At 41.9% G+C, this 17,259-nt stretch overlaps 1 protein-coding gene and 1 long non-coding RNA gene across 4 annotated transcripts in view; both read left to right on the top strand.

Annotated features, from left to right (window-relative positions):
• The window catches only part of soga1 (suppressor of glucose, autophagy associated 1), a 70,677-nt gene extending 59,868 nt beyond the window's left edge, over positions 1-10,809 (top strand). For all 3 annotated transcript variants that reach the window (XM_058644159.1, XM_058644158.1, XM_058644157.1), the window contains 11 exons: positions 63-179; positions 266-433; positions 3,837-3,995; positions 4,267-4,383; positions 6,117-6,184; positions 6,326-6,467; positions 7,158-7,751; positions 7,869-8,136; positions 8,248-8,499; positions 9,360-9,808; positions 10,363-10,809. In XM_058644159.1, coding sequence (XP_058500142.1) covers positions 63-179; positions 266-433; positions 3,837-3,995; positions 4,267-4,383; positions 6,117-6,184; positions 6,326-6,467; positions 7,158-7,751; positions 7,869-8,136; positions 8,248-8,499; positions 9,360-9,808; positions 10,363-10,512 — 2,484 coding nt within the window. In that variant the 3' untranslated portion in view covers positions 10,513-10,809. The remainder of the gene's footprint in view (positions 1-62; positions 180-265; positions 434-3,836; positions 3,996-4,266; positions 4,384-6,116; positions 6,185-6,325; positions 6,468-7,157; positions 7,752-7,868; positions 8,137-8,247; positions 8,500-9,359; positions 9,809-10,362) is intronic.
• On the top strand, positions 10,810-15,964 carry LOC131469215 (uncharacterized). The gene is made up of 2 exons (XR_009241781.1): positions 10,810-14,736; positions 14,769-15,964. It is a non-coding gene; the product is annotated as an uncharacterized LOC131469215 (long non-coding RNA).
• The last annotated feature ends 1,295 nt before the right edge of the window (positions 15,965-17,259 follow it).

The raw sequence follows: 17,259 nt of genomic DNA, 5'->3' as shown, positions 1-17,259 counted from the left end.
AAGTAAATCATATGAAGAAGAAATTCAACATTTCCTGCTCCTGCTGTTGATTTGTTCCGCAGATAAACAGCCTGAAGGATCTCTACTTGCTATTGGAGGAGGACAACCTGGCAAGCCCCGCCCACCAGACTGACAAGAGGTCTTCTGCTGACGTGCATCCACTCAGCCCAACTATCAAGGTAAGCCGAGTGACACACACACACATGCACACACAAACACAAACACACACACTTACAGTACATGCGTTTCCTGTTGTTTCCTGTAGTCGAGTGCCGTGAGCAGTACTTTGGCAGACCTGAGGGTGGCGCTGCAGGATCTGAGTGGTGAGCTGCGTCAGGAGAGACAAGGCTCACAGGAACTCACCCAGCAGTTTGCGAAGGCCAAGGCATCATGGGAAGTGGAGAGGACAGAACTACAGAGCCTCATCACACAGGTGAGGAGGAGGAAAAATCGGTGCATCGTGTTCTGTGCGATTAATCGATAACTAGTCCATTACTAAAAGAGATTTGTCGGTTTGAGTGTTTTTGTCTGTTTGCAGACAAAACGAGACATTTGAGAACATCAGCATACTTCTCAGTCTGTCAAGTGGTTCCTTTGTACATCTAAGCCTTTTATTCTCTGTCTGTTATCAACAGGTGGTGGGTTATAGTTTTAATGCTTTCTCCTCTGCTCCTCCCTCATTGTGTCTCCGTCTCTCTCATAACAGCAGCAGAGTGCTAATGGCCTCTGAGACAGAACACAGCCTGTGTTACTGCCTGGTAATTACGATATAAAAGAGGGAGAGAGTGAGAGAGAACGGAGGAAAACAAAGACGGCGAGTGAAATTGAGGAATTAAAAATGCTTCTTTTTTTTGTCTCTGAGCGTATTTTAGTCATCAATCTAGCTTTTGTATGCAAAACCTAACATTTTAAACCCACATGTTTGGAATAATCTTTGTCTAACATTAAAGTCATCCAAATAAGCTCTTTTTAATTTCACTCTTTCAGAATCCTTTGTCTGTGAACTCATTGCACGTGTGTCGGTTATTATGACCTAGTCATTCATACGACCCTTAAACCTCAGCCCAGCTCGCTCAAATACGGTTGAGGACAATGCATCCACAATACCAGAAAATATTACTCCTATTCTAGTAATACAAAGTAATTCAAGTTTTCCTTTAAGGATAAGGATAAGGGTTTGTTTGTTTTGTCCAAATCAATGGCGGTCAATGCTGTGTCCTGAAAAGAATAGCTGGGCAAACCTGTGTGTGTGTGTGTGTGTTATCTTGGCCTAGATGCCACAGCTGGAATCAATCTCTCCTCTGCCAACGACGCACACTGTTAGGTATGCTATCACATTCACTCAGCAGCCGACAGCATCGGTGCCAAGGCATCCTGGCAGAATGCAGCGATGCCTTCAGCTGTTGCTCGGTCGAGCAGGTCAACTCCATTTCAAAGTCTGTCAAAGAGCTTGACGTGAAATTATCTTCGCCACTCAGCCGGATAAATAAACACAGTCAAATGATTTCCAGAGCTGCGAAAAAGCATGCAGGACAAACAACACCGACTCGTCCTCCTCCTCCCCCCTTAATCAGTCAGCTGTGATGACTGCAAGAACATATAATAAACACCTGCCGTCTCTGCGATGACACAGAATGAGCAGCTGAAGTTCTGAGAGCTTGTTCATCACATCTGTTTATTCTGCAGTTCTCGTGAAGGGAGGGTGACGATGACATCTGTGTAATGTGTAACTCGATATTCAAAGATGTTCCGATCTAGAATGTTATTGTTTTTTATTAGAATGAGCCTTTAGTATTTATATCAGGAGCTGGGTCAGCTCTATGGAAGCCACCATTTCGGATGTTCTACAAAAGCCCAAACTAAACCGCACTATAGGCGCTTTTTCATTATACTGTTCTACTTTTTTTTGGTTTTCCATTAGCGATCGTACCTGGGTTTTTTTTAAGTACCTGCTCTGATGAGGATCCAAGTGAGCTGAGCCGATACCAAAATGTGACATTGACAGACTGCCGTCCACTGATTGGTCAGAGAGTGTCGTCACTGGAAGAGTCATGAGCGCGACGTCCGGCGCAAGAATCAAAGCCAACGATGACCGAACTGTAGATCAGTTGAAAAGACTTAAAAATCCCGAAAACATGAGTTAATCGCCAACATTTAGCAAAGAAAATCTCTAAAATGTCAATATTTAACAGAGGAGCCTGGTGTATTTTGCGACAGCACTGCCGGAAGCAGGCGACCGTGAGCCGAATCACAACCCATTCAGTGGTATTTCAGTTCCGGTCATACAGGAAGTACTGTGAAGAAATATTTTTAATTCAGTTACACCGAAAACAACTGCTTTACAAGTCACTAGTTTGTGTGTGTTTAATATATAAACCCACGTCATGGCAGTAGAGTCGAGTAGTGCCGGAACTGCAATATGGAAAAGCTCCATATGATCCTAGATGCTAAATGAAGGCTACTCTCGTTTCTCTAGCAGACAGGGAAGAGAAGGGTGAGGGATATTCAGTTGCAACATGCAACACACCAATAAATACTGTAACTGTGCTATAACGTAAAGGTTCTGTGTCAGCAGAACCTGAAGACTCTTTGAAGGATCGTTCTTAAATTAAAAATATACTGTATGTTTGTAAATCTAAATGTAAAAACATTAAACCTGTTCAATGGTGAGTAGCGAGTGGTGAACGTAATCCGCTGATAAACAGCAGCGATCCAGTAAAATCATCCCCCTCTTAACACCTCAGCAGCAAACCTCGTTAAAATGTGGGGGCTCATTAAGCCGCGTTCATCATTAACAGGATACACTCTGTTGCCATAGGATACGGGAGCTGGGGCTAAGTGTGCGTCTGTTGCGCTGTGATTGGCTCCCGGACAGTTCCATTAGTGCCTTATACGGTGCCACAGAGCCAGACTGAGAGAGAGAGGCAGCAAGGAGATTGATGGGTCTGGTTTGTGTGTGTGTGTGTGTGCGTGGGTGCGTGGGTGTGTGTCGACATAAGTGTGTGCTTGTTTGTCAAATTGATAGGCCCGTAGTGTCGGCTGTGTGAACTACGAGGCTCAGACGGAGGAAAAGGGAAAGCTGAGCTGCTCATAAAAATTTAAAGCAATCCCACCTAGAGGCTTTGCGACAACAGGCCAGATTTATTGAGGGTGAGGAAAGGGGTGAATGAGCTAGAAATAGAGGGTGAGAAAGCTGTAGGGAAGGGAGAAACAGTGAGGTGCAAAATTCTCAGGGCACCACAAGTTGTTGTTTTTTGATTCATTTTGATTGGAATGAAGAAACTGTACTGGCGACATGTCCAGGGTGTACCCCGCCTATCGCCCTATGTCAGCTCAGATTGGCACAGCTCCTCTCACAACCCTAATGTGGAGGATGAAGTGGTAAAAGATGGATGGATGAACAAACTATCAATGAGTTCTCTCCACCTCACTCTTGTTTTATCAATGCTATTAACCGTACGATGTAATTATTTCTCAATCACTTCACAGGAACACGCCCAGAAAATACAGGAAACATGTATACAGTTTTAAAATAAAACACATTTTACGGAAAATATTTGTGCGGAACCCATGAGTTTAAAGGAATACTTCACTGATTTGCACGTAGCTTTGTATTACTAGAATAAGGGTAGTATTTTTGAAAAATTGTGCTTCCCAACCTCAGTTTCCCCTGAGTTGAAAAATATCTTTATTTTCTTTGTTCCAAGCCCACCGGCGACACTATAAAACGAAGGTTTTACAAACACGGCGTGCGGTGATTTTGAATTTGAATGTGTGACTTCAGTGTGAAAGCATATCTACCACCCCGTGACCTCTCTGCTCTCTCCCTTTTCCAGCTTGAGACCAAAGCAGGTAAATCTGCTGCTGCTGCTGCCCTGTCCACCACGGATGCAATGGATCCTCCAGACCTGAAGGTAGCGCTGAAGAGGGAGCGCGAAGAACATCAGCACTTGCTGGCTGAGTCTTATGGGGCTGTGATGGATCTAACTAAACAGGTTAATACTGTGGACGCATGCGTTTGTTTGTATATTTCATCTGTGGTCTAATTTCTGGCCTGTGAGAAATTCACCTGGTCGTTCGAAATCAATCCATTTTATGTCTCAAAGTGGGGATCTTTTTATAGTAGGTTCATATTTTACCTTAAGAATTAAAGTTTACTTGTAAATCATTGTGAATTCTTCCCATCTCTTACTCTTTTTTTCTCTCCGTTTCTGCTGTTCCCTGCTGTTGCGCCTCCCTGCTGTGACTGATGGATGGACCAATCAGCTTCAGATCGGAGAGAGGAACTGGGGCAGAGAGAAGCTGGAGCTGCTGGAGCGCTTCAGTCAGGAGAGAGCTCAGTGGGAGCAGAGGCTGAGAGAGGCCACCGTGCAGCAGGGGAAGGTATGATGGCGGGGGCTGTTGGTGTGTGAGTGCGAGCGTTCCCGCGTGTGTGTGTGTGTGTGTGTAAAATGTCATACGTGAGCTCATAAGCAGCGAGTGATAAATGAGTGTGTATGTCTGAGATAAGCAGGTATATCAAGTCAGACGTGAGGTGTTTCCTACTACGCATGTACCAGTTGATACATTCGATTATTTTTCTGGACTTTTCAGGTTTAAATTGAAAGTTAAAAAAATGTCACAGGTATTGCAATATGGCTGAGGTCTTTTTTTTGACTTGCATTCATTCCAGTCAGACCATGAAAACATTAAAAGCCCTTATTTTGCAATCAATCATTGTTCCTCTTCACCTGGATCCTGTATAATCAATCAATTATTTAAATATTGTTTCAAAGGTCCTTGACAGCACATGGAAGTAGTTGTGATATTATTAGTCTGAACTATTGTTTTAATTCTGAGGGAATTGGTAAGTACTTAATTGTCACTGCAGATTCCTACACAGTGAAATTCTGTCACAATCACCACCAACTTAAAAGCATTGTAAAATACTAAAGTTAAAGTAATGAGGTTAAATTACTAGGCCAGTAAATAATCATTAATAAAGTGCAACACAGGGAAGGAGGGATGGTCCCGTTCAGCAGCTCAGAAGTGCATTCACAGCCCTGGGGGAAAAAGCTGTTCCTCAGGTGATTCATCTGAGCTTTTACGGCCCTCAGCCTGCCTGAAGGAAAGAGGCCGTGTCCACAGTGTGTGGACTCCTCTGATTTTCCCTCATATTCTCCGCTCTCCTCTCCTGTGTCTACTCCAGACGACTGGAGTAGACACAACATCTACAACCAGATCGAGTGTGGAGCTTTTATATTTCGGCTGTGGAGTCAAAACTTCACTGTCCTCGAGGTGTATGTGACCATCTGCTGTTTTGTCAGGTGCAGTTTTTGGGTTTTTTTTTCAGGAGACTTTTGATGCTGGAGAAAGTAACGGCACACAGCTGTCACTGCTGCCTCTCTGGTTGTTTCCCCTCTGTGGTCGAGCTGTTTGAGTTAAAGCTGAGCTCATCGTCCGTCAGAGCTGCTGATTATACTGTACACTGCTGTGTGTCACCACTGAGCTGCTGCAACATGGCAGGGAGGGATGTAGTGGGATTGCAATTACAGTGCTCATTATGGGTTTGTTTCCATAAACACACACAAATACATGAAAATGTCAGCGTTCCTGCAGCATCTCTCCACTGTGTCTGCTTCCTTTGAGGTTTTCAGTCCGTCGTCATTCTTTCTTACCATTTTAACTTTCTCATCATTCCTCTCTCTCTTTAAATTGTATGTCCAAATTAGCCCAAAGGTCTGACACTACATCTTGAAAACATCTGCTCCAATAATTCATATATGTTTTTAATAATCAATGTCGTAATAGTATAATTTATAATAGTACTGGTGTATTTTTTTTTCCCTTCTTCCAACTTCTTTCCTCTGAGGGGAAATGGCTTCGTAGTTTGAGATCACTCCCTCAAGTGTGAAACACGCTGACTCAGTGTGTGTGTAGGTGTGTGTGTGTGTCCTGCACAGAAAATAAATATGTCCACAGTCAGTATCTGGCAGGTTGTGTGACGTGACGTGTTGTGAAAATGCAGGATACGACTGAAGCCGCAGTATTTGTGTCACCGAAGCAGGTCATTTAAATGCTAATAGGCTGGAAAAGTAGATTCAGTGATTGCCTTTTTTTTTTTTCTGTTCCCACAGTCGAAGTCATCAAGTCACGTTGAGCTCTCTGCAGACACGGTAGTCGCTAACGGCGCAGGTTCACCCAGGTAACGATTAAATAGGCCTTATCTTATTGTCAAAATTAAATGTGGTGTGTGGAAAATTTGTTTAGCTTTCTGAGCATCGATTCAGAGCGTGACAGCACTTCTGTTGCCTCATCAACTCTTTGTGGTTTTTTTCATGTGAAGGACAAAGTCCACGTCAGAGCTGGACGGCCCAGAGTTCAATGGAGCAGCGAACAAGGAGCAGAAAATCAAATTTACTGTTCCGCCTCTGCTGATTCAGGCAGAGCTCCTCACTGGGAAGAACTGGACCTACCTGACCAATGAGGTGAATAACTGTTGTATATGTGTCTGTGAAGGTTCTCAGTCATCCAGGTCCTCTTCTAGTCATCTTCAGGAGTTATAGGCAACTAGACTTGCTTGACATAAGTTGACCCCTCATCCAAGAGGCTTCTTCTGTTCCGACTAACTGGAAGAAAAATAAATCAAGTATTCGGCCTCTGAAGCCCGGATTCCTGTCTAGAGCTTCTTTATGTGAAACAACTCACTGACTCACTTTAAGGTTTTAGTTTCACTTGAGTCACAGTGTGAATGAGGGTTGTGAGGGTCTCTCCAGGTTCATGTGAATGTGAATCATCATCGTGAGTGTCCTAGGTGGATAGCTGGGTCCTGTCCAGATGAGCTGGCTCTTCTGTGCTGTGTGATGCATGTATGTAGGGGTTATTTGGTTTCCCCAGTGATCAGGACAATCCTCATTGCTCTGCATTTGTGCTTTGGGTGAACACGTCTCTTCAATTGTCTCAAAGTGTTGTAGTGTACAAGGATGGGGTGTTTGATGACAATCTTCCTCAGAGACTCCAGCAATAGAGTAAAATGGTATAAGCAGTTTTGTTTTTTTGTCTTCTTTGTTGGAGGTTTTGATGAAGGTAAATGAGAGGCAAATGTGGTAATTACTTCATGCTAAAGAAGATACAGTTGTCGTAAAATACGTAATAATTCTGTCATTTTCATATCTCAGGCTCCTGATGTTGGGGACACCTGTAAAACCTGGGATGGCCCCAGTGGTTCCTGCAGCAGCCTGGTGGGATCGGAGCTGGATCTGGAGTCTGTCCAGAGGAGCTACACCGCTCCAGACCGCACCGGCATCCGGATCTACTACAGCCCTCCCGCTGTGCGTCGCATAGAGCAGCGGAGAAAGAGCCAGGATTCACAGCACATGCAGAATGGGAGCTCTTCTGTGGGATGGAATAGCTGGGACGCTGCCGTGCCTGCAGTGGAAACACTCGAGCTCCAGCAACAACCCGCGTCTTCCTCCTTTTCATCCTCATACGAGCAGTGGCTGAGCTCACTGTCCAAGCAGCACAGGGAGCTGCTGGAGAGCAGGAGTGGCTGCATCGCTGGTTCCATCCCCAGTGTCATCAACAACAGTGTGGGCGGCTCTGCCAATAGTATCGTCGATGGGATGACATCGTCCTCTGCTTTCCATGGCTTGGAGATCGGAGAGATCTCGGCCAACTTGAGTGACGACATGAAGGAGATGACCAACTGTGTTCGCCAGGCCATACGCTCTTCCTCCCTGGAGAGGAAATCCAGCAAAGAACCTGGAAATCAGGTGTGAATTTAAAATGATATGATTACAGCTAATCATTTTCATGTTTTGTTTTAATAAAGAAGTTATCTCTCCACTGAATCAACAAACCTTCTCTGTCACATCCTTTTCTCCCCGCAGATGGTTGGCATGTCTACCAGGTCCACGCAGACCGCTGCTCAGTGCGTCAGCATTGGGCTTCAAACTGACAACCTTTCAAGCAGCAGGGGGGCAGTGTTACACTCCAAAGCCTGGTCTCCTCGCCCATCGTCTGCAGCCACCTCCTCGTTGGTGTCTGCCCGAACCCGGCAGATATCAACATCGCTGGATAAAGTTCACAGCCGCATCGAGCGGCCGTGCTGTTCACCTAAGTATGGATCACCAAAACTACAGCGCAGAGTGTCTTCTGGTAATTTGATTTTTTTAAACCAGTTCCAAGTATAATATGTCTATTGATTTGCTTCACAAGTTGTCACTTAATGTTCTTTCTAAGTGTGAGATATAATACCTCTGTTTTTAGGCTCCACGTCGCGACTGGATGCATCTTCCTCCTCCTCCAGGGACCGCAGCCTTTGGAGCCTCCAACAGAGACCGCTGAGTGCAGGCGGAGGGGGAGGCGGCGGCGGAGGCGGAGGCGGAGGCTCGGCCTGGGCTCGGTCCACCACCACCAGGGACAGCCCCGTCCTCAGCGGCCTCACTGACGGGCTCTCCAGCCTCTTCAGCGTGGTGGAACACACGGGAAGCACAGAGTCGCTCTGGAGGAGCGACGGAGGTGAGATACTGATCAAATGGCTGCATTGTCTGGTTTCAGGTGTGGTTTGTGTGTTTGTGTTTTAAGTAAATGTTGCCATGTTTTCTTCTGATAGAGAAAAATGGAATCCTGTCTCACAGGAAGAATTGAATAGAAGAGGAAGCTCATTATCAATTAATCTGTCAACTATTTTTCTGAATAATCTGGTATTACTTGAAAAATGAAATGATTAATTAGTAATGACTACAACTGCCACATGTTCGGTTTTGTTTGTACATACATGAGTGAATTGGGGATGGGCATAAATATTTGATTGTCAGATTATTTATTTATTTATAAAAACTTTTTATTAAACAAGATTCCAACTGGAGAATGTTTTATGCATTAATAATAAAATAAAAAAAATTGCTACACAGTGGCAGCAGAAAGCAGCATTTTTAGTATTTGTGAGGTTCCTTGAATGTATCGTCATGCTGTGGACCCTACTTAACTTTAGTTAGCTCTCACATGCTGGAGTTTGTTTTCTTGGAGTTTTCCCACTGACAAAATAATTTCTGATGTAGAAATGTAATAAAATGCAAGTCTTTTTTTTTTACCTCCTTCATTAAAATGCAGTGACGTTAGTTTGAAGAAAACACACACTGTTGGATCTAAAAGAGTCACTTGGTGTGGAAGCTAACTTGAAACTTACTTCACGGTCAAGTACCATGTTGTTGTTTTTATATACTGTGTTGAATGGTTCGTTTCTAATGAACTTTCATGTCATGTCACAGTGCAATCACGCCACCTGAAAGACCATAGTTCTATCAATGTAGTGTTGTTCTGCCAGTTATTTCATTCAAATCATAATATGCCCATCTTTGATCCCTGTTTACCATTAGGAGCCAGCCAGACTGCCAGTCCAGCACGGCAGCCTCCTGCTGCAGGAAAACCCTCTGGAGCAACAGTGTGTGGATCCGACTCCAGCTCTCAGCGTTACGGAGGCCTGGTCCAGGAGTTCTTCAGAAATGTCTGCAGCAGCCGTGGTCAGGGAGGAGTCGCCCTGTCTGCGGAGAGAGTGCAGAGAGACTCCCTGGGCAGCCTCAGAAGTCTGACTGTCTTGGGGAGCATTGGTAGCGTGGATGAGCCCAAACCAGAGTGTGTGTCAGCTGGAGCTGGAGGAGTGTTGGCCGGGTTGGGCGGAGGCAATGACAGTGTGACCAGGATTGTTAATAAGAGATTTATGAGGCAAACAACCGGAGAAGAAATGGTCAATATCATGGGAGGAGGGAAGGAAACAATGAACATTGTCGTGTCTGCAGGATCAGCGACCGAAATAAGATCTTTAGAGGTATAAATGAAACTTTTTTTGTTTGTTTGTTTTTTAAGTAAAGTATATGATCCAACACGATTCTGTCACGTTACCTGTCACAGTAAAACTAGGCTGGATTACAGAATTCAAAGCTGAGGACTGGAGTGAAGAATAGAAAAGGTCTTTAAGTTGAGACAGATGCACAATAAAGTTCAGACTACACACACTTAGCTACAGGTACAATGTGATTATAATAGGAACTATTACAGATGTGTTGCCAGGCAACATGGATTCCTGCATGTTCCCATTTTTCAAAATGTACAAATGTAGGTTAAAGTTGCTCAAAGACACAGGAAAAACAATCATTTGTTCTCCCACTCACATTTTTTTGTGTGTTTTGAGATGGACATATTTAAAAAAATCTTTTATTAGTTCACTTACGATCGACCTATGCTAGTTTGTCACATCTGTCTTTAAACCCCTGAATACTAGATACTTTTTATGTTGTGGTCAATAGAAACTAATTCTCACCTGCATGTCAAGGTAATTAAGATGCCCCCCCCCCCCCCCCCCTTTTTTTAATCTTTTCCCAGGATGCACCCTGTGACTGCACTGCCCAGTCGCCGTGCTTGTCCCGACCACCAAGAGCAGGTGCTCGTCATTCACACGGGCAGTGCAAGCACCGCCCACAAGAGTCTCCTCCAGCCACAGCTGAGGAGAAGAAGGACGTCTGCAGCGAGTGACACGCACACACGCATTTATATACATATAGATATTTATTTATATCTATATATATGTATGTATAACAATACACAAGCACCGAACACCACTGCCATGAAAACACATTCAGACCTTCTTATGTCACCAAATGTAAGTACAGACCCACGAGCTGCCACACAGGCCCACTGCCAGATATGACACACACTGCTAGCACACTGCACAGAAAGCCACTGCCACACAAACACACATGTACACACACACACAACGTATGCTACATATATATAAAGATATATATGTGTATATATATATATATATATATATATATATGTGTATATATATATATATATATACTTACATATATATATACCCACCCAAAAGTGACAGTATGGCAGAAAAACACGGACGCTCATAAACGGACCCACTTGACTTAAAAAAATCTCGGCTGTCGAGTGAAGACGGTGTAACCAGTTGACCTATCATGTCAGAAATGGACCTCACAGGTGAAAGAATACAATCCCAGGACGTTCACTCTGTGAGCGATGACGCCACAGAGGAGACATTTGGCACCGCTTGAGAAAACATTTTTATGTCTTGTTAGCAGCTCTGCAGCCATTGAAGTGAGATGTAATCAGATGATTTCTCTCTGAACCCGGTCATATACTACACACCTGCAGTGCTGGGAACTCTACTACTAAGATCCATTAGTACAATGAAAACCCGGCGATCGTGATGACACATCTAGATTCACGGTCCACTCCAGCTTTCTCTCTCTCCTGTCATTTTACAAAAAAAGAAATCACTCCGGCTCTGATGACCAGACTTGGACTCAATTGATGGATGTTCGGACTTTACAAAGTCATCGCAGACTGGACCTCTTACCGTCGTATGAGACTTGTAGCAAACCTAAACAACAGCAAATCCCGCCAGGATCATTTGGATATAACACTCCAACAACACACACAGGGACACTGTGGCATCAGAGCATCATGTTTTAAACCTTGTACATGTAAGAAAACCTGGTCTATCCTCCAGAGTCTGTGTGTGCAGCAGGCGAAAAGTGCCTGTCTGTTTCGTATTATGAGCTATTTCTTCACTGAGCTTGGGTTCATCCACAAACCAGGCTGTCGATCTGATTCGGATCTGACGGGGGGACCATTTCATATTGATTGCAAAGTTAACCTCAAAGCCCATCTGCAGATTTTGCTTGGCATTGAACAGAGATGCAACGTTTTCACACTGTATCATAACATCTGGAATCGAACTGACATAGTCAAGAAGGGTTTATCACTGCATCTCTTCAATCGATGCCTTTTATTTGACTACATTTGAACAGAAGTTGAAAGGAACTCGGTGTGTCCAAACATGTCAATGGAAACACTGAGTCAATGCATTCCTTTTATTGTGAAAACTTTTTTTTTATGTATTGTTTGTGTGCACATTAAGGCTTCACTTCTCAGCTCCCTGGTGCACCAATACGACGTTACTAGGTGGAGTAAATACGCAGCTTTCACGTCATTATTTCTCTCTCCCCTCGTGTAGAACTGCCCTTGTAATTTAAGTGCTACTTTTAAAATTGTAGTGCGATCACAAAATCCCGGCAAAGAAGCAGCTAAGAGGCTGTTGACTGAGTACCGAAGGTTTTTTTTTTTTTTTTCTTAACTCACTCTAAGAACTTGTTTCATTCAGTGTTTAATTTACTAATCTGATGTTTACAACCTTGACTCAAACAGAGTTGTTTTACTAAATTAAATACGTGAATCTTCAGTGACCACACATTCATAATTGTCAACATAATGGATTTTGAATTACGTGTTTTTCATGTATGCTTTTGTTCGCCATGTGATTGTCTTTGTAAACAATCTTAACAAGATACAAAGTGCCTGTCAGACCAAAACTGGACTCCATAAGAAAAACACACCAACAAACCCAGCAGGCCCTTTTTTTCTTTTCTTTTCTTTTGTCTTTAAATGGGCAAGATTGTTTTTCTGCACATAATTATGACCAGGCTGTTTTACAGCTACAGTTCAGTACTGTACCACAGCGGAGGAAGGACAAAATGGTTTATAGGAATAGGGCAAGTCATTTTTTTTATACCACGGGTTATTGTATTTCTGAAAAAAGTAAATTATTTTTGTTTATTTTTAGTTTTTTATATGGATGTTTTTAATGATTATTAGCCTTTCCTTCTATTCAGTTATTATGGTGCTACTTAGGAGTAAGTTTGCTGTGGACTTTGCTGCCTTTAACAAGGCATCAACCAATCAATCCGTTCATCTATTTAAATGTCTCGTGCACAGTTTTGTGTATGACCAGCAAATGAGTGTATCTCTCTGTCTGTACACACACACACGTTTTAGTGACTCAGCAGTTTAAAAATAGGGCATTACTGTAACGGTGCATGTGTTTAGATAATACACTGAGGAAAACCCACAGTCTAAATGCTGCCGTCTCTCTCTCTCTCTCTCTCCACTCCAGCCCTCACTGCTGGTACAAAACCAACTGTATGAAACCAGTGTCTGCTTCAGAGGCTCCAAAAATAGACTGCTTGATTTCTGACCACAGTTCTACTGCGGTTAGTTTCAAATCTGATCGGTTTGAGACCACAGGAATAACACAGTGTAACCTCATTAAAGTGTCCCAAAATAAAAGAAAAAGCACAGGTAGTGAGACTGACCACACATCCATTCCTCTCTTTTTAATTGTGTAACTTAATTTGAAACCACATCTGAATTTCATACCATTATGTTATGTATTTAACGTCACAGAAATAGGGAAATAATACAAATGTCGGTTTCAGTGATAAAGTGACAATGTTTAATCTCATTTTTGAGCTTGAACTGCTTAAACAAGGTAGCTGGTTCCATTAGCTGCGGCAGCTACACCTACATCTTCTCTTTTTGGAGCAATGTAAGGATGCTTTTAATGAAATATTGACTGTAATCAGTGTTTTGAGAATTATGAGAGCCCATTGAAGTTGCTCTGAAAAGTTTGTTATTGGTCGTGTTAGGGCTGCAACTAAAAGTTATTTTCATTATTGACTCATCTGTTGTATTTATATTATTTCTTTCTCAACTAATTTATAAGGTTGGCTATAAAAATTGAAGGAAAATAACGAGAAGTGTGTGTTTTTATTTTTAAGATGAAGTCATCGAATATTTTTGTTTAGTCCAAAAACCAAAACCAGAAAACTGCAGATTTTATTTTTTAAAAACAGCACTTTTGTGTTTAATCAAATCATTAAGTGTCGGCTCATTCAATAATTGAGTAATCAGTCAATTGTTGCAGCCTTAGCTTCAGCTGTCATCCTTGCACATGCATGTCTCCTCTAGCCAAGACACAAAAAGATAACTACACATTTCCTACTTTGGACAAATACTAGCTGTTGATTGTTGCCCGTCAGCTGGACGTCTCTGCTGCCGACATCTTTGCCAAAAAAATCTGTGTAAGCAGCAAAAAGATTGCGACCATCCCCAGGTCCCTGCAGAAGTCCTGTCTGCCGTGACCACAGTGCAGTAATGATTCAGTCGTCCCACAGTCTCTCAGCCACGACACACTCCGGTGAATAATCTGAAACCAACCACAAAGGAACCTTTACTACACCCTAACATTAGCTTTGGCACCGCTTCTGCTTTTTGGATACTCTCCATAATTCTATATAGGATATTTAAATGTTTAAAACGGGAGGACAAAATATTAAATCTTTGCAACTCCTTCAAAACAAAAGCACAATTATGAAATGAATAGACTTTTGCTGAGGTTTTGGCATTGTGTACAAATGAATAAATACTTTGATAATCCACAGTTTTCATACAAGAAAAAAAAAAAAAGCATCGACACAAAACTGGTATTTTATATTTAGTGACTTAATGCAAATCTAAAAATGCCCACCTCATTGACGTGGATGAAAGTTAAACAGATTCTGTTCTACCTCGTATATATTTATTAATATACTCTGAGATGTGTCGTTGAAGGACACAGAACCTACAGAACCTACAGAACCTGCATGTATGTTTGATGTAACTACGACCGGTCATCTGAAAACAGTCCTGTTGTCATTTAGTCTTGCTGTCAAGGTCATTTTAGTGCCTTTACTCTACTGCATGACAATGGCAACTTCCAGATTGTACTTACCCATAAAAACTGTCTCCGCTTGTTGTCTTGCAGTAGGTGCAGACTTGATTTGTGTTTACATAAAAGATCTGCAGTTTATCCACTGGACACATTATGACGGACCATATGTTGCTGCTGTGATGTGTCACACTGGCATTTTTGTGTCAAGGTGTCAAGAGTGCAGTTTGCCTTAGAGACTTCAGCGTGAGCAGGCTTATTCAAGGGTGGCAATTTGGAGTCGAGCATCAACTCATGTTTGGATAATATGGGACATATAAATCGATAGAGGATCCCAGGAAGTGTCCAGGTTGTGGATAAAACTGTTCTGCGGCATTGAGTGAGGATTAAAGGTCCAGTGTGTAACTTTTAGGAACGTTTATTGGCAGTGGTTTTTAGAAGTGTGTAATCACTTAAAGAATAAAAGTCATTTGGTTTCCGTAGCCTTAGAGTAGGTCTTTAATACATACTTGAAGTAAGGGCCTTGCTTTAAAGAGGCGACCATCTTGCGTCGCCATGTTTCTACGTTAAATAATACAACCTATCTGTGCAACAATATTTGATTTATTATTACCTCAGATATACTGGTATTTGTGTCGACCCGGATACATTTTTCTATCCAGACATAAAATGGCAAACTCTTCTCAGACTCTGATGTCATTGGTCGCCGTCGTCAGGTGCCACACTTGCTCCTCCCCCTCAGGTTCTAAGTACTAGTCATTGCAGCTAATAACTGTTTTACAGGTCACCATGGGTCTCGATGTTCCCCATGTGTCTTTTTGAGAAATATTTTTTTTCCATACCATTCATATTCATCATGTACATTAATTCTTAGCTGGTGATAATGCTAGAGCCTGTATATTTGCTTTATATGACATACTAAGAGATACTTAAGTAAATAAATAAATAAAGCGTGAGTCTTGAATAAAAGGATAATGCAATGAAAGCTAAACAAAGTGAGTACACAGAGTGGACGTTTTACGCTTTGTGTTGAAACTGGAAAAGAAAGGAAAGGTGTGTGCTCTCTCTGTCCTTTTATTTCTTTGAGAACAGCTGAATGTCAACAGCCGATCTGACACTCTGACGGGTCGCTGTGTGAAGTATGTAGCTCTCTCCCCTTATAGACCAACAACACTTGAGCATTTCCTCTGTACATAACTGTCGGTGCATTTTGATGCTGATGGATAAAAAAATAAATAAATAGCAGCACATGGAAAAAGAAGTTGAATGAGAACCTTCGGTCCAAGCAGATTTTTGAAGGGTAAAGGGGATTTTTTTGTTTTTGCAACAAATGTAGCTTGCAAATACAATACTGAAATGCCTCCTGTTTGTCTTAGAATTCACAAATAAATGTTTGTTGGAATTTCACGCGTTTTTCCTTCTCCTTTGCATTTGTTTTTCCTATTTCTTGGGTTAAAGGTTATTGCCTAAGACTTTCACGGTAACCAGTTGGCTGCTCTTTATACACAGTCCTTACCCCTAAATCAGAGGTGACAAACTGGCGGCCCGTGGGCCACTTGCGGCCCCCCAATCGATTACATGCGGCCCCCCCACTTAATATCATGTTATAATGAAAACATGGCCCACGATCTCACTTTCTTTTAAACACAGTGCGTAGCTGAGACACAGCTGTCAGCGAGGTGATAGAATATAGACATAATATAATATAATATGTGTTTGTTATCAATGTTTTTATAACAGTAATAATAAGACATTATTACATGTATTTATTTATGTGATTATTATTGTTGACTACATAGACTTGTTTTCAAACTGCACAGATGAAGTTCAGCCAGCAGAGGGCAGTCACATGTCAATAAAGCAGACTTAGTAAAGTAGAGAGGAGTCTGATTTCTACAATTTCTCAAGCAATACAAACTTTACTGGGACCCATTGAATTACCCAGGGACCCATACAAATGACCACTCACGGGTACCAGGGACTCACTATATTGAAAACCTATCAATATCACTGGTGTAGCAGCAGGTGCGATTACTCACAACCAATCCAGCAAAGTGAGGGATTTTATTTCATTGCGATGCTTGAGAAATTATGCTAACTATGCCTCCAGAGATGCCTTAAACACTACCAAGACTTGAGAGAAACTGTTTTCAATTTATAATCCATAATTCCTTATTGTACAGTAACACACACGCACACCAATTTGTTCTCAGACAATATTTTCGAACATATATAATGGATGAGAAGGAGAAACTCTGCCTTCAATGTAGAGGGACTTTGAGGACATTATATCTGAATCACTACATCTGGCTGTGAAATCAGACTCCTCTCTACTTTACTAAGTCTGCTTTATTGACATGTGACTGCCCTCTGCTGGCTGAAGTTCATCTGTGCAGTTTGAAAACAACAGTCTATGTAGTCAACAATAATAATCACATAAATAAATACATGTAAAGGGACTTAATTAAAAGTCCAAATAGACTTGAATCTATAAATCCATTAGTAATGACAATAATATAATAATAATAATAGAACATTTGAAAAAAAAATTGATTATTAAGTTTCATAAGTAAGGTACTTTAATTATACACTTAGTATAGTAAATAGTGTAATATCTTCTGCAACTCAATATTTATCAAAAAACAACTTAACTTCTTTTGCAAACATTTGTTTATGACAGCTGATTGATTAAGTGAGACATT

The sequence above is a fragment of the Solea solea genome, chromosome 11 (assembly GCF_958295425.1).
Source record: "Solea solea chromosome 11, fSolSol10.1, whole genome shotgun sequence".
Classification (NCBI taxonomy): Eukaryota; Metazoa; Chordata; class Actinopteri; order Pleuronectiformes; family Soleidae; genus Solea; species Solea solea.
The sequence above is the reverse complement of the archived record's forward strand: the minus strand, read 5'-3'. Positions and strand labels throughout refer to the sequence as shown.